General features: G+C 34.2%; 1 protein-coding gene across 2 annotated transcripts in view; it reads left to right on the top strand.

Annotated features, from left to right (window-relative positions):
• NBEAL1 (neurobeachin like 1) overlaps positions 1 to 14,275 on the top strand; it is a 165,629-nt gene that overhangs the window by 126,884 nt on the left and 24,470 nt on the right. For both annotated transcript variants that reach the window (XM_082397018.1, XM_082397017.1), the window contains 6 exons: positions 1,374 to 1,469; positions 1,863 to 1,987; positions 4,146 to 4,286; positions 5,952 to 6,082; positions 8,800 to 8,909; positions 12,893 to 13,010. In XM_082397018.1, the coding sequence (XP_082253144.1) occupies positions 1,374 to 1,469; positions 1,863 to 1,987; positions 4,146 to 4,286; positions 5,952 to 6,082; positions 8,800 to 8,909; positions 12,893 to 13,010 (721 nt within the window). The remainder of the gene's footprint in view (positions 1 to 1,373; positions 1,470 to 1,862; positions 1,988 to 4,145; positions 4,287 to 5,951; positions 6,083 to 8,799; positions 8,910 to 12,892; positions 13,011 to 14,275) is intronic.

Below are 14,275 nucleotides of genomic sequence, written 5' to 3'. Positions count from 1 at the left end.
TAAAACTTCCTTCTTTCAATTATTTTATTTTGATTATGCAACTGCTCTTCTTCCATTCAGATTGATCTTATGAATTATCTTTGAATCTTTCTGTTTCCCTCACACATAACAGTGCCCTGTCTCCAGTTCGCATGTCATTCAGTTCATGGGCATATCTTATAAATTCTTCTTTTTTAATAGTGTTCTTTTTAAAAAGCAGCACACAGGATTTTTTTTCTTAATAATAAAAATAATCTGTGCACAAGAAAAAAATGGAAAAATAGAAAAGACACCATGGAAAAAAGGCAAAAAAAAAAAAAAATTCTCCAATCCTTCTATCTGCCAAAGCTAACTGATGCTTTTGTGTATTTTATCCTCACATATTTCCCAACATCTCTTGAATTTACACTGTCCAAAGCCAAAGAAAGGCCCTTGTTTTTTGCTCTCTAGGGTTTTAGTAGTCTTCCAATTAGGTTCTCTTGCCTCCTGGCTCTCTCCTGCCTCCTACATATGTGTTAATCTTTAAATGTCGCTCTTGTTCAAAAGCCATCAGCAATTGTTTCCTATTGTTTATGGAATAAGCTTTATTTAATAGAGTATATTTCCTGCTTTCTGTGGAATAAACTTTATTCATTAAAGTATTGTTTCCTCAGTTTGGCACTCAAGTACAGTTATAATTGGGCTTTCTATAAAATCTGTATACATAGATTCATTTCTCACCATTTCCCATAAATATGTCCTTTGCTTAAGGCACACAGTAAACTTAAAGGTGTGTATTAATCTGTCAGCAAAATGCTTGAGCATGCCTACACTGTGTAGAGTAATTAGTAGTCTAAGTACAGTAAGGTGATTAAAAAAATAATGTTTATGTCTTCCTTTAGAAAATTTTTATATCTGTTATAGCAAAATCCCAAAATCCCTTTGCTCTATAAAAGTAGTTTTCTGAATATAGTTAATATAATGTTTATTTAAAATTTGTAGATCATTTTAGTACATTGAGATACTGATTTTTTAATATTTACACTTATGAAAATTTCAATTTATGACAAAAATTTCAAATTTGGGCAGTCCTTCTAGAATTAAAAAGTTTTAAGATATTCAAACAAAATACTTTTTAACTGAAGAAAAGACTTAATTCTTATAGAAGACCTTTTAGATTGTAGTGTAGGAACTTTCTTTTCCTTTTCTAGAGACAAATTTTTAAAAGGAAGTGAATTTAGGAAAAGCATATTGATTTTACCTCCCTGTTAAATATTTTTTAAAGCTTCATTCCTTTATCAAAAAGATGATAGAGATAATGGGAACAAAAGATTATTTTAGTACTGTCAGTAATAGTTACTGATTTCTAAGAGATATAGATTAATTTTGATTTTTTCTTTTTTTGTGCTGTCTAGAAATGGGTAAACAGAGAGATATCAAATTTTGACTACCTCATTCAATTAAATACAATGGCAGGACGAACCTATAATGATCTTGCACAGTATCCTGTGGTGAGTTTTATATAAATCTTGTAAATATGGAATTACCTTTCAGTTTTCTAATACACAAAATATATGTGGATGATATCTAGTTTTTATTTTTAAAAAGATATAAAAACTGATTTTGCCTTTCTGTATATTTCTACCCTGCTATTTTCAAGAAGTATGTAAATATGAAGAGTATTTTAAAAATAAAAACTCTTTTTCTTTCACTTCATTGAAAATATTCCAGTGGAATTACAGGAAATAATGCTTCTGGTTATTGAACTAAAGATGAATAAGCATTTGCAACAGGGAAGAAATAAAGACTATCCCTTTTTGTCTTAGATAAGCATTTATATTAGATATGGAGATGGTAGCCTCTCTAAGAAGGAATGTCTAAATTGTAAACTGTGGCTCTTTTAGTTCCCCTGGATTTTACAAGATTATACTTCAGAAGAGTTGGATCTTAATAACCCATCTGTATTTCGAGATCTATCCAAACCAATTGGGGTAGTTAATGATAAAAATGCCAAAGCCATGCGAGAAAAGTAAGTGCTTTTCATCCCTTTTGAAAGATGCCCATAGCTTGTTTGAATTTGTATTGATTTCTGCTATGGCCAACCAAGTGTTACTTTTTTTAAATGCACACTACTTTTGATAATCAGAGTCTGGTAATTCCTTCACTAAGTTTTCTTGAAAATACATCAGTTGTCCTTCAAATATCTTAACTATAGTCTGTGTATTTTCCTTCATTACCAAAGTTAAATTGATATTGTTTAGAATTTCTTTCACCTTGTAATAAGTATGTGCTAAAAGGTAATAGGTTCTTGACATTTTTCTCCCCAGGTATTTTAGACTTAATAATCTACAAATCTAACATTCCATCTAATATAATATTTTGGTGGATATAAAATTAATAATACTAACCTGTTGTTCACCAATAATGTGAATAAAGCACAGTGAAAAGTGTGAAAATTTAGAAAGTGATATTTGAATAAGGCAAGGAAATATTTATAGTTCTATATATTTATGAGCCACCCTGTAAACGTCTCATACTTTTTTTTTTAATCCAAAGCCAGCTGCTGACAGTAAAAAATAATCTAATTTTAATTTTCCTTTTTCTCCATGTGAACTTGTGGATGACTTGTCAGTTGTGACTTCTAGTAATAAAGACAAAGAGCAGTTCTGCAAACAAACTTAGTTGTAGATTTATTTGAGGGTTGATGGTACATTATTTTTTCCCCCCCTTTTTGTTTGCAGATCTTACCCAGGACTTTTTGCAGTGTTTAATATTTGATGTACTAAATGGAATTTTGCTGTGTATATATTACCCTACTGCCATTAGTCAAACTGTTAACACTATTCCACAGGAAATACTGATCATATAAATTAACTTATTTTATAGATAATCAAAGATACAATTTAATTTAAATTTCAGTAGTATATTTTTTTGCATAGGTACAAATGACTTTGACCCGAAAACTTTCTTTATTCTCCTGAATATTAATGATTTCTATGTAAAAGGAAATTGACCTTAGCTTGATGAACTGATCAGTATTTTGGTTTTAAAATGTCAATGTTTATTGCTTCCAAAAAACTGTTCATTCTTATTTAGATATTATACCCACTAACTCAGATGTCACCATTCAAAACAATTACAGGATCAGAGATAGTTCTTGCAGAATTATTATATATATCCTTTGCTGATAATCTGATTTAGACCTTCTTCTATTCCACCATCACCTTTTTTTTTCCTTTTTTAAAAAAATTTTATTAGAGTATAGTTGATTTACAATGTTGTATTAGTTTCAGGTATACAGCAAAATGATTCAGTTATACATATACATATATTCTTCTTTTTCAGATTCTTTTCTCATATAGGTTATCACAGAATACTGAGTAGAGTTCCCCGTGCTATACACATCTCCTTCTTTTACCTTTAGATCATTAGACGTTCATTTTTACAATTCTTGACTGACCTTCTATATTTTTTTCCATTATCTTGGCCACAAAAGGATGTCTAATTATCACATGCTTACAATAAGCAGAAAAATAGAAACAACCTAAATATCTATAAGTAAATAGTTAAATTGTTGTATATTTGTACATCTACTTGTTATAAATACCGTGTACCTGTTAAAAATAGACTATTCAGTCGTTTTGTAAGATTTTGAAAAATTTTTATTGTCGTGTAGTTGATTTACAATGTTGTTTCTGCTGTACAGCAAAGTGAATCAATTATACATATTTTGTAAGATATTAATAGAAAATTGTTAGATGAAAAAATAAGTTGTGAACAATATATAATGTATAGTGGTTTTATATTAAAATATATATTTATATTAAAATATATATTAATTCATAATTCAGGATTGACACATATTCATCAAAATGTTAATATTAATTATCTCTGGGAAGTGCAATTATAATTGATTTTAAATTTCTTCATTTTTGGTAGTTTCTCTCTGGTTTCTAATTTATCTATAGTGAATATGTATTATTGCATAATACAAAAGTGTTCCAAAATCCAATATTAGTGCTATTTTATTGTTCAGAAAAAAGTATTAATAAAATTTTTTTCATTTATTAACATGATGTGATGATACAAATACATAGTTTCTTAAAAACTGTGTTTTCAGCAATACAAGCATATGTCCTAAGTTAATTTTACTATTGTGCTTATAAAACTTTAGCTTCTTTTTTTAGATACGAAAATTTTGAGGATCCTATGGGAACTATTGATAAATTTCATTATGGTACTCACTATTCAAATTCTGCCGGGGTTATGCACTATCTTATTCGTACAGAACCATTCACCACCCTCCACATCCAGCTTCAGAGTGGAAGGTATGTTTTGGGTAAATAAGCTATTTTCTTAAGACTGTATGATAGTGTTGAAAACTCTTTGCCTTCATGTCATGTACTGTTATAACAGGGCCTTATCTTTTTTTTCTCCTCTGTTAGGTTTCGATTCATATACTAGCCCCCTAGATAAAAGCAGCCAAACTAGTTTGAGAACAGGTCACTCAAACTGACTTACACAAATGACGTTTAAGGTGAATTCCTTTTTACTGCTATCCAGTAAGATTACAGATTTCCAATAAACACATGATTAACATCGTTAGTCATCAGGGAAGTTCAAATCAAAACCAAATTGAGATACCTCTTTCCCCGCATGAGGATGGCTATAATAAAAAAGACAGATAATACCTACTGTTGATGAGTATGTCGAGAAATTGGAATAATTATGTACCGGTAGTGGGAATGTAAAATGATGCAGCCTCTGTGGAAAACAGTCTGGCAGTACTTCAAAAGGTTAAAGATAGAATTACATATTACCCAGCAATTCTACTCCTACGTATATACCCAAGATAACTGAATACATATGTTCATGCAAACACTTGTACACAAATGTACTTAACAGCATTATTTATAATAGCCAAAATATGGAAACAACAAAAATGCCCATTAACTGGTAAAGGAGTTAATAAAATGTGGTATACCCATGCAATAGAATATTATCTGGCATGAGTTAATAAAGGGAATGAAAGATTGATATATGCTACAACATGGATGAACCTTGAAAGCAGTACGGTGAATAAAATAAGCCAGACACAAAATGCCATATATTGTATGATTTACGTAAAATGTCTAAAATAGACAAATCCATAGAGACAGAAAGTAGATTAGTAGTTGCTCAGGGGTGGAGGGAGAGTGAATGGAGAGTGACTGCTATTAGATGCAGGGTTTCTTTTTGGAGTGATGAAAATGTTCTAAAATTGATTGTGGTGATGGCTGCACAGCTCTGCATATACTGAAGGCCGTTGAATTGTTCACTTAGAGCGAATTGTATGTATGTTAATTATGTATCAGTAAAGCTGTTCTCCCCCACCCAAACAAAAAGATTCTGCCATTAAAGCTGTACCTCTCCTGCAATTTGAATATACCATTATTAGACTTTATTGATGATACAGTCATTGACTATAATTAAATTTAGAGTTCTGCTAAGTTTAGCTCTGCTTCAAAACAAGGTTGCTAGGCATAAAGAGTCATATTAGTCATTAACTGTCACTTAGAAGTCATCATTTATGGAATAAATCCAGGAAAACACTATCAAAGGAGATGAAACAGAAGGGGTTTATGCTGTTTGTGTTTAGCCAGAACAATAAAATTGCAGCATGACCACGTGAGCTTCTTTCAACTACCATAGGCCCATGATGGAACTTGAAAATAAAGTTAAAATAAGATAATAGTATATGCAAGTAAAGTATAAAAGCTTTAGCTATAGAACTATTTCCCTAACTCACCCTCTGGTTTTTAGCAAAAGAGTTTGTAAAGATACTTATGTATCAAGGATTAACTCAGCAGCATTTCCATAGATCTGTTAACTATGTATATAAATACTATAATACTTAGAGTGATATTTAAACTCTGTAATTTTAAAATATCCAAATAATATTTATTCACTTTCTGTAATAAATTTTACTGATTAAAAATTATCTCCACATGCAGGTTTGACTGTGCAGATCGACAATTCCATTCCATCCCTGCTACCTGGCAGGCTCTCATGGACAATCCATATGATGTGAAGGAACTTATTCCTGAATTCTTCTATTTCCCAGAATTTTTGGAAAATCAAAATCGTAAGAAATAGGAGATTAAAAATTGGACTGAACAGGTCCCAATGGAGAATCCTGAAAAATATCTTTTAGGACATTTTTGTGATGACCTCTAGATTATTTAAGGTTCATTCTGTCATGTATTATTCAGTGACAGGGCTTAAATCATGTTCAGGTACTAGTCTTATCTTCTACGGAAGTGCTACAGTGAATAAGATAAATGAGTCAAATTTGAATTGGTAAGAGAATTTATCAGAGTACAGTGTTTACTAGAGAAGCAAAAAATGGCTATATGCTATTTCAGCTATAAATCTCCATGGGTTAAAAGTGTTTGAGTTAGATAAGATGAAGATTTATACCAGGGGTCAGCAAACTATAGGTTCATGGGCCAAACCTATGGGCAGACCCATGTGTTTATAAATAAAGTTTTATTGGAATACAACTAGCCAATTCATATACATAAACTGTGGCTGCTTTCACAGTATAATGGCAGATTTGAGTAATTGCAACAGAGACCATAGGGCTCACAAAGCCAAAAATATTTATTCTTTGACCCTTTGTAGAAGTTTGCTGACTCCTTTTACAGCAGAAGACAGGAGGCAAGTTGAAAATAATGACTGGGTATAAGTTACCATAATATTTAAAAAACCATATTATGTTTTTGAAGAAAAGAATCATAGAGTGAAATATGGTCTTTAAAAATGTCCAAATAATTTTTCTATGAGGTAGGTTTAGATTTATTTTAAGTACAAATAAGGAAATTGGCAAGGTTCTTACTACTGGTGTTCTTTAGGGAAATTCCAGTGTCAAAGGGCTGTTACAACTTCTTTTTCCTCCCCTAGCACGTAATGTTAATGTTTGACCCTTTGCTTGCTCAGTAGAGTTGTTTGTCCTGCTGGTGAAAGCATATCCAGGACTTCATGACCTTCAGTTGTGCACTCTGGGGCAAGTTGTTGGAGGCAAGGCATCTAATTCTCAGAGTAAGGCAGTTAGAAGTGGTCACCTTCAGAAAATCAGATGCAACTGTTGACTAAGTGTGATCCTAGACTCTTAGTCAGCCAGAGGATTGGAGTCTTGTAAAGCAGGGTGTCTGGGATAGTAGGAATGAGCAGATTAAATTTGGATACAGAATTTAAGGTTTGCCTAGCTTGACAGTTACTCACATTCACCACAGCTAGTTGCTGTCTTGTACTACTGTCCTGGTGGCCTCCAATTCTAATTATACATTGCCTCTTTATTTGAAATGAGCTGGGTAGGAGAAAGCAAAGTATGTTAGAATGACAACAAATATTAATAAAACCAACTCAAAATTGTGCAAGCAAGAAAATTTTAGTACTTTCTATAATAAAAATCCTGAGATATGGTAACTTAACAACATATCAAAGCCAAGTTCTTTCTGTATTTTTACTCTGCTGGTCTGGGTGTTTTGGCTTTGTTCTTAGCTAGTTACTGTCATGATTACAAACAACTAAAGCAATTCTAGGCATCATAGGCAGATACAACAGTGTCTTAGAAAGAAGTGGGACTTTTAATTCTTTGTGTCCTTTCTTAAATTTGAGAAACCCTTTCTCATAATCTCCCTTCACTGTCCAGAGCTGGGTCATATACCAATCCCTATGCCAGTACCTGCAACAAGCATGAAATATAGGGCAGGATGGATACTTGAATAAAAGCAAGGTTCTTCTGCCAGATAAGGAGGAATGGCTATCAGGTGGCCAACAATATCTGCTATACAGTAGTTGGGTTAAGGCCACACACCCTGTGCATCCTGTCATTCTGTGACACTTAAACCTCTCTTCAGCTTTAAGGGCACGCTGATATTTTTAGGCAGCATCTTTAATGAAGGTCTTTTGTGTTAACACTTTTCCCTTTCCACACTGTCTGAACAAGAAAATCTCATCTTTGGGACAATTTTGTCAAAAGTACTGTGTTCTAACTAGAATGAGCAAATCTTTACATCAGTATCTGCTTAAAATAGTGGTATATAAATATATTGTTCTTCCGTAAGACAAACAAGTCATTTTAAGTTGTAAGTTACACCAAAAAGCTCTAAGGAGCTCTATTTTGTAAATTAACCAACCATTAGAAGGACTATGTTAATTATTTTTAATGTAAGAAGAATGCTTACTGTTGCATTTTTGTTCAGGTTAAGGGTTTTGGTCATAACTATAATTTCCTCCACTTTTTTCAGCAAAAAAACTATTATCTGATTTACCTTCTAATAACTAATTTTAAACTATTTTATTTTCATTTACCTTTTTAATCGACTGATAAAATGCATTCCAATAAATAAGAATTATTTTTACCTGTTCAATAAACTTATATCAAGAAGGGAACTTGATGGGGGGAGGGATAGATTGGGAGTTTGGGTTTGACGTGTACACAGGGCTATATTTAAAATAGATAACCAACAAGGACCTGCTGTATAGCACAGGGAACTCTGCTCAATACTCTAATAGCCTTAATGGGAAAAGAATTTGAAAAAGAATAGATACATGTATATGTATGGCTGAGTTGCTTTGCTGTGCATGTGAAGCTAACATGGCATTGTTGATCAACTATACTCCAATATAAAATAAAAATTTTTAAAAAAGAGAAAGGAACTTGATTCTCACCTTTTACTCTTAATAAAAGAGGAAGAAAAGCCTTCAGTTTTGCCAAGGAATATACCTTTTTATTTGTTTTACTTGATTTATTTAAATCTAAAATGATTTGATACATTTATCTTTTACATGTCTTAGAATTTAACTTGGGTCGTCTACAAGTTTCCAGAGAACTAGTAAATGATGTCATTCTCCCCAAATGGGCTAAGTCAGCTGAAGATTTCATCTATAAACATAGGAAAGCTCTGGTAAGATTTTTGTGTTTAGTTATTAGACAAATCAATAAGATAAAGATATATGTGTTTTCCAGAGGATGATGGAATAAAGTATATCTATTATTTTCCTGGATTAATTTGTAATCTATTATATGTGCTGTTTTAGAAAGTATAATATAGTAATTTATTTTGAGGTTATGGATCTTCTGATATAGTGAGACTATAGTAGTACAGTCCCATGGATATATGCAAAAAAAATTTTTTTCACTTCTATAAGATATCTACCTATTGTATGTGAAACTATTTCGGTCACCAAGCTGGTATAGTTTGATTTTCACAGTTCCCACATTTGTTTCAGATCTAACAGGAATAAGTACTTTTTTTTTCCTCTGAAGGATTCCAGTAAGTTTTTAATAAGACAGCTAAATAAATCCTAAATGCCACTTAAAAATTTTACTAGTTTTTTTTTTCCTTCAAACTATAACCCAGGTACTATTTTTTATTTTATTTTATTTATTTATTTATTTATTAAACATTTTTAAAATTTTTTTTTATCTTTGGCTGTGTTGGGTCTTCGTTTCTGTGCGAGGGCTTTCTCTAGTTGCGGCAAGTGGGGGCCACTCTTCATCGCGGTGCGCAGGCCTCTCACTATCGTGGCCTCTCTTGTTGCGGAGCACAGGCTCCAGATGCGCAGGCTCAGTAGTTGTGACTCACGGGCCTAGTAGCTCCGCGGCATGTGGGATCTTCCCAGACCAGGGCTCGAACCCATGTGCCCTGCATTGGCAGGCAGATTCTCAACCACTGCACCACCAGGGAAGCCCCAATTTTACTAGTTTTTTAGCTATATTTCCATTTTGGAATTGAAGGACTAGTGAGAGTTAGTTTAATGTTGCTATTGTGTTATTATCTTGCAGATTATGCTTTTTCCCCCCACAAGAGCCCACTTAGCTTTCTATCTAAACTGAAATGTTACAGATTCTGAAACTAAATAGGCCAGTACTTGGAAACATTCCTTGTCATTAGTACATAGTTAGTCAAGTTTACAAAATGCAGGATTACATTATAACATTTGTAAGCAGTAACCCCATGCATGAATAAGGAATTGGGAAAAAATAAAACAACTCTGAAAAATAATCCGTTACTTTTTAACTAGGCAGGAATTTCTCAGACGCTTCCTTCTGTGTTATCTATGACAGTAAGCAGGGGTCCAGGATTTTAGGAAGACATACTCCTCATTAATAAGAGGTTGAAGTTTGTGTTTCAGTTACGTATTGCCGTGTAACAAACTATCCCAAAATTTAGTGGCTTAAAACTATAGCCATTTTATTATTTCTCACGCTTATGTGAGGTGACTTGCCTCAACTAGGCAATTCTTCTGGTCTTGCTTAAGGTTCTCATCCCCTTGCAGTCATATGGCAGCTGAGGTTGGAGTCATCTGGAGGCTGCATTGAGACACTGGGATGCTGACTTTTCTCCCTCTCCCTGTAGTCTCAGGATATCTCCTCTTCATGTGGTCTCTCTAACTGATTAGCCAGACTTCTTACCTGGCAGCTCAAGGCCCCCCAAGAATGCAAAAATGGAAGCTTCTACACTTTCTTAAGGCCTGAGGCTGTGAACTGTCACAGTATCACTTCTGCCTTCTTGTCATGGTTAAATAGTAACAGGATCAGTGCAGATTCCAGAGGAAAGAAAGTAAACTCCATCTCTTAATGGTTGGAGTGAGAAAGAATTTGCAACTATCTTTAATCCACCATACACAGGCTGCCCTCTGGCCATGAAGTATTTACATTCCTTCTACATGCAAAATGTACATACTTCCTCTCAAGACCTTCCCAAAGTCTCAGCTCATTAAGGCAGGGTTCTGCAGACTTTTTCCGTAAAGGACCAGCTAGTAAATATTTTCATTGGCTGTAAACTTAGTCTGTGTTGAAATTCTGCCATTGTAGTGCAAAAGAAAATGGGGGGGGGGGCTTCCCTGGTGGCGCAGTGGTTGAGAATCTGCCTGCCAACGGAGGGGACACGGGTTCGAGCCCCAGTCTGGGAAGATCCCACATGCCGCGGAGCTACTAGGCCCGTGAGCCACAATTACTGAGCCTGCGCGTCTGGAGCCTGTGCTCCGCAACAAGAGAGGCTGCGATAATGAGAGGCCCACGCACCGCGATGAAGAGTGGCCCCCACTTGCCGCAACTAGAGAAAGACCTCGCACAGAAACGAAGACCCAACACAGCCATAAATAAATGAATAAATAAATAAAATTTAAAAAAAAATTCTGACAACTACCACAAACACCACACAATCCAGAAAAATAAAATATTAAAAAAAAAAAAAGAAAATGGGGGTATGGCTGTGTTCTGCTAATCTACAAATCTGGCTGCTAGTAAGGTTTGGCCCACAAACAGTAGTTTGCTGATCCTTGCATAAAGGCATGAGGCCTGAAGTCCAGAATCTTATTAGTCATCTAAATCAAATCCATGTGTGGATGAAACTACTACAGTATCTCCTCTTGGATCTGAAGACTGAAGTAAGGAGACAAGTTATCTGCCCCCCATGTAACAGTGGTGTAACAAGGACAGGAAAACTATAATAGACACTAACATTAAAAAGGAAGCGAGAAAACAGAGGCATCTAGCCTCTTGTTTATAACAATTCAGAATTCCAGCAGGGGCATGCTCTCAGTTACTTTACTAGGGCCCAGTGCTATTCCCTGATATTGGTTCTCCATGGATCTTTTTGTTCTACCCTGGGCTCTTGGCTTTTCACTCTGAGTCATTCTTTTCCATAAAAACTAAAACAAAAAACATTGTTTACAGGAGTATCTTTGCAAGCCTCTTTCCTAACCGTGATAAGCTGGAAGCCAAATTCTCTTTTATTTTTTGAACAGTTTTTAACTTTTTCAGCTTGAATTAATGCAATTTCTTTTAAAATGTTATGGGTTTCTTACGCATCAACTCTGTTGGGCAAAAACCATTCCACATTACTTTATGAGATAGTCATTATCTCCTTTGGGCTGAGTGGGAGGCTACAATGGGAAAATGTTCTTAAGGTTAAGATGCTCTATTGTCTAGTTGAGTGGGTCTGTGACACACAACCTAAAATCTTTGAGATCTCAGCAGATTGTTTTTTAGCCACACTCCTGATCTAAACTTTTCCCCAAGGCCATATTTTACTGGAAACATTCTGATTTAAGCATTAACTTAGGCCATTTCTCGCTTTGAGAGTCTGCTTTCCAGTGATCCTGGAAATGAGAAATAATTTTCATACCCAGCAAGACCCAGCTCCTTTATATATTTTTAAAATTATGCTTAAAACCCAAACAGTTCATTTTTAACACTCATCCTTGCTCCTCCCACACATAATCACAGGCAGCTAAAAGAAGCCAATTAGCATTTAAAAACATTCTGTCTGGAAATCTCTGTCCCCAGATCCAAGAGTTCATTAGGTACCCTTTCTATCTTTCATGTAACGAAAACATGAGTTCCCTTTTCTCCTGTCTCCAATAACAATTTTCTTATGGTCTTTCAACTCCTCACTAACAGGCTCCGGGTTCTTTAAGCCTCTGCCTGCCACCAAGTTCACCTCTTAGTTGGCGGTGTTGGGGGAGTGTGGAGGGAGTGATTTTTCAGCTATCTTTAATCCACCCCACTGCGGTTTCCTTGTTTCCTTGAATTGAATTTCTGGACTATTTTAGTGGAATTTTCACAACAAAGATGTATTCCACAGCTATCATTAATTTTTTTGTTGTTCATATTTGGGCTATAAGAATATTTGTTATTTTCTTCACCCATTAGTTAGGAGATGTATATGTAGTAAATATTAATAAATATGTCTACATTTTACTAGATAGAATATAGTCAAATTGGATCAATGTTTAACATGATTTTGAGATAATTTTATTTACAGTGATAAGATTTGTGTGTGGAAATGCTTAAAATGCTCTTATTTTTTTAAAGGGCCTATCATTACGTTGTAGTTGGAAGGTATCTCTATATTAATTGCTAAATTTGTTTTTTTTCTAGGAGTCTGAATATGTTTCTGCTCATCTTCATGAATGGATAGATCTGATTTTTGGCTATAAACAGAGGGGGCCAGCTGCAGTGGAGGCACTCAATGTTTTCTATTACTGTAGTTATGAAGGTATAAGCCTATACTTTTTCTCTTACATTTTGTTAATAGAAAATATTATTTAATATGTGTTTATACATGGTATTTTGGGCATAAGTATTTAACACAAGAAAGACTACATTTAAAAAATAGTTTTAGTGATCTTTTCTATTTGAAAGGCTGCTGCTTTTTTTTTTTTTTTAACAGTTTTTTCTTTTTTTTTTTTAAATTTATTTATTTTTATTTTTTATTTTTATGGCTGTGTTGGGTCTTCGTTTCTGTGCGAGGGCTTTCTCTAGTGGTGGCAAGAGGGGACCACTCTTCATCGCGGTGCGCGGGCCTCTCACTGTCGCGGCCTCTCTTGTTGCGGAGCACAGGCTCCAGACGCGCAGGCTCAGTAATTGTGGCTCACGGGCCTAGTTGCTCCGCGGCATGTGGGATCTTCCCAGACCCGGGTTCGAACCCGTGTCCCCTGCATTGGCAGGCAGATTCTCAACCACTGCGCCACCAGGGACGCCCAAGGCTGCTGCTTTTTAAAAAAATAGTAGTTAAAATGTCAATTATTGGTGGCATAAAAGATTTTGATCTCTGGCCATATGTGTCCTATTCAGTTGGGTCTGAATATTCTGTATTAAATTGTTAGCAGACATTAAATAAGACTTCTTAGTATTAAAATAACAAATTCTTCCAGTGTTAATAAGATGACATTATTCTAATGTTTAGCTCTGGATCAAGAACATTTTCTGAAGGCTTTGAAAGGCTTAAGAAGGTGTTCTTTCCTAATCCTTCCATAGAGCTAATAGTTCTAAAGATTATGAATAGTGTGAAGTTTTATGAATTTGATCAGAACCCACATGACTTTTGGTAAATAGACAAGCATGTTTTTACCTTGCTGTATTCATTTGATAACAGTTTTGTAGGAGGGTAGTATAGCATGGTGGTTAGGAGCATAGACTTTGAAATCAGACTTTACCTAGTTTGGTCAATTACTAGCTATATAACAATAGGGATTAAGTATGGCTGGTATATTCAGTTAGCCAGAATATCACCTTGCCCAACTTTTGTTAGATAAACTAATTTATAGCAGTATTTTTGTGCGGTTATTACACTTGTTTCAGCTTAACTATCGTGAAGAAAGCAATCAGGTGTACTATGAGTATTGTGTGCATTTTTATAAGAGAAACTTTTATAGACTACCAGTTAACTTTTGTTTAAAATATTTTAGTTCTAAACAGTGGGTGGAATTTATTTTTGTACATATTTAATATCTGAAGCTTTACTGATTTTTTAAAAATTAT

This window comes from Balaenoptera borealis (genome assembly GCF_965194805.1).
Source record: "Balaenoptera borealis genome assembly, chromosome: 6".
Classification (NCBI taxonomy): domain Eukaryota; kingdom Metazoa; phylum Chordata; class Mammalia; order Artiodactyla; family Balaenopteridae; genus Balaenoptera; species Balaenoptera borealis.
This window is presented reverse-complemented; position numbering and strand designations above follow the sequence as displayed.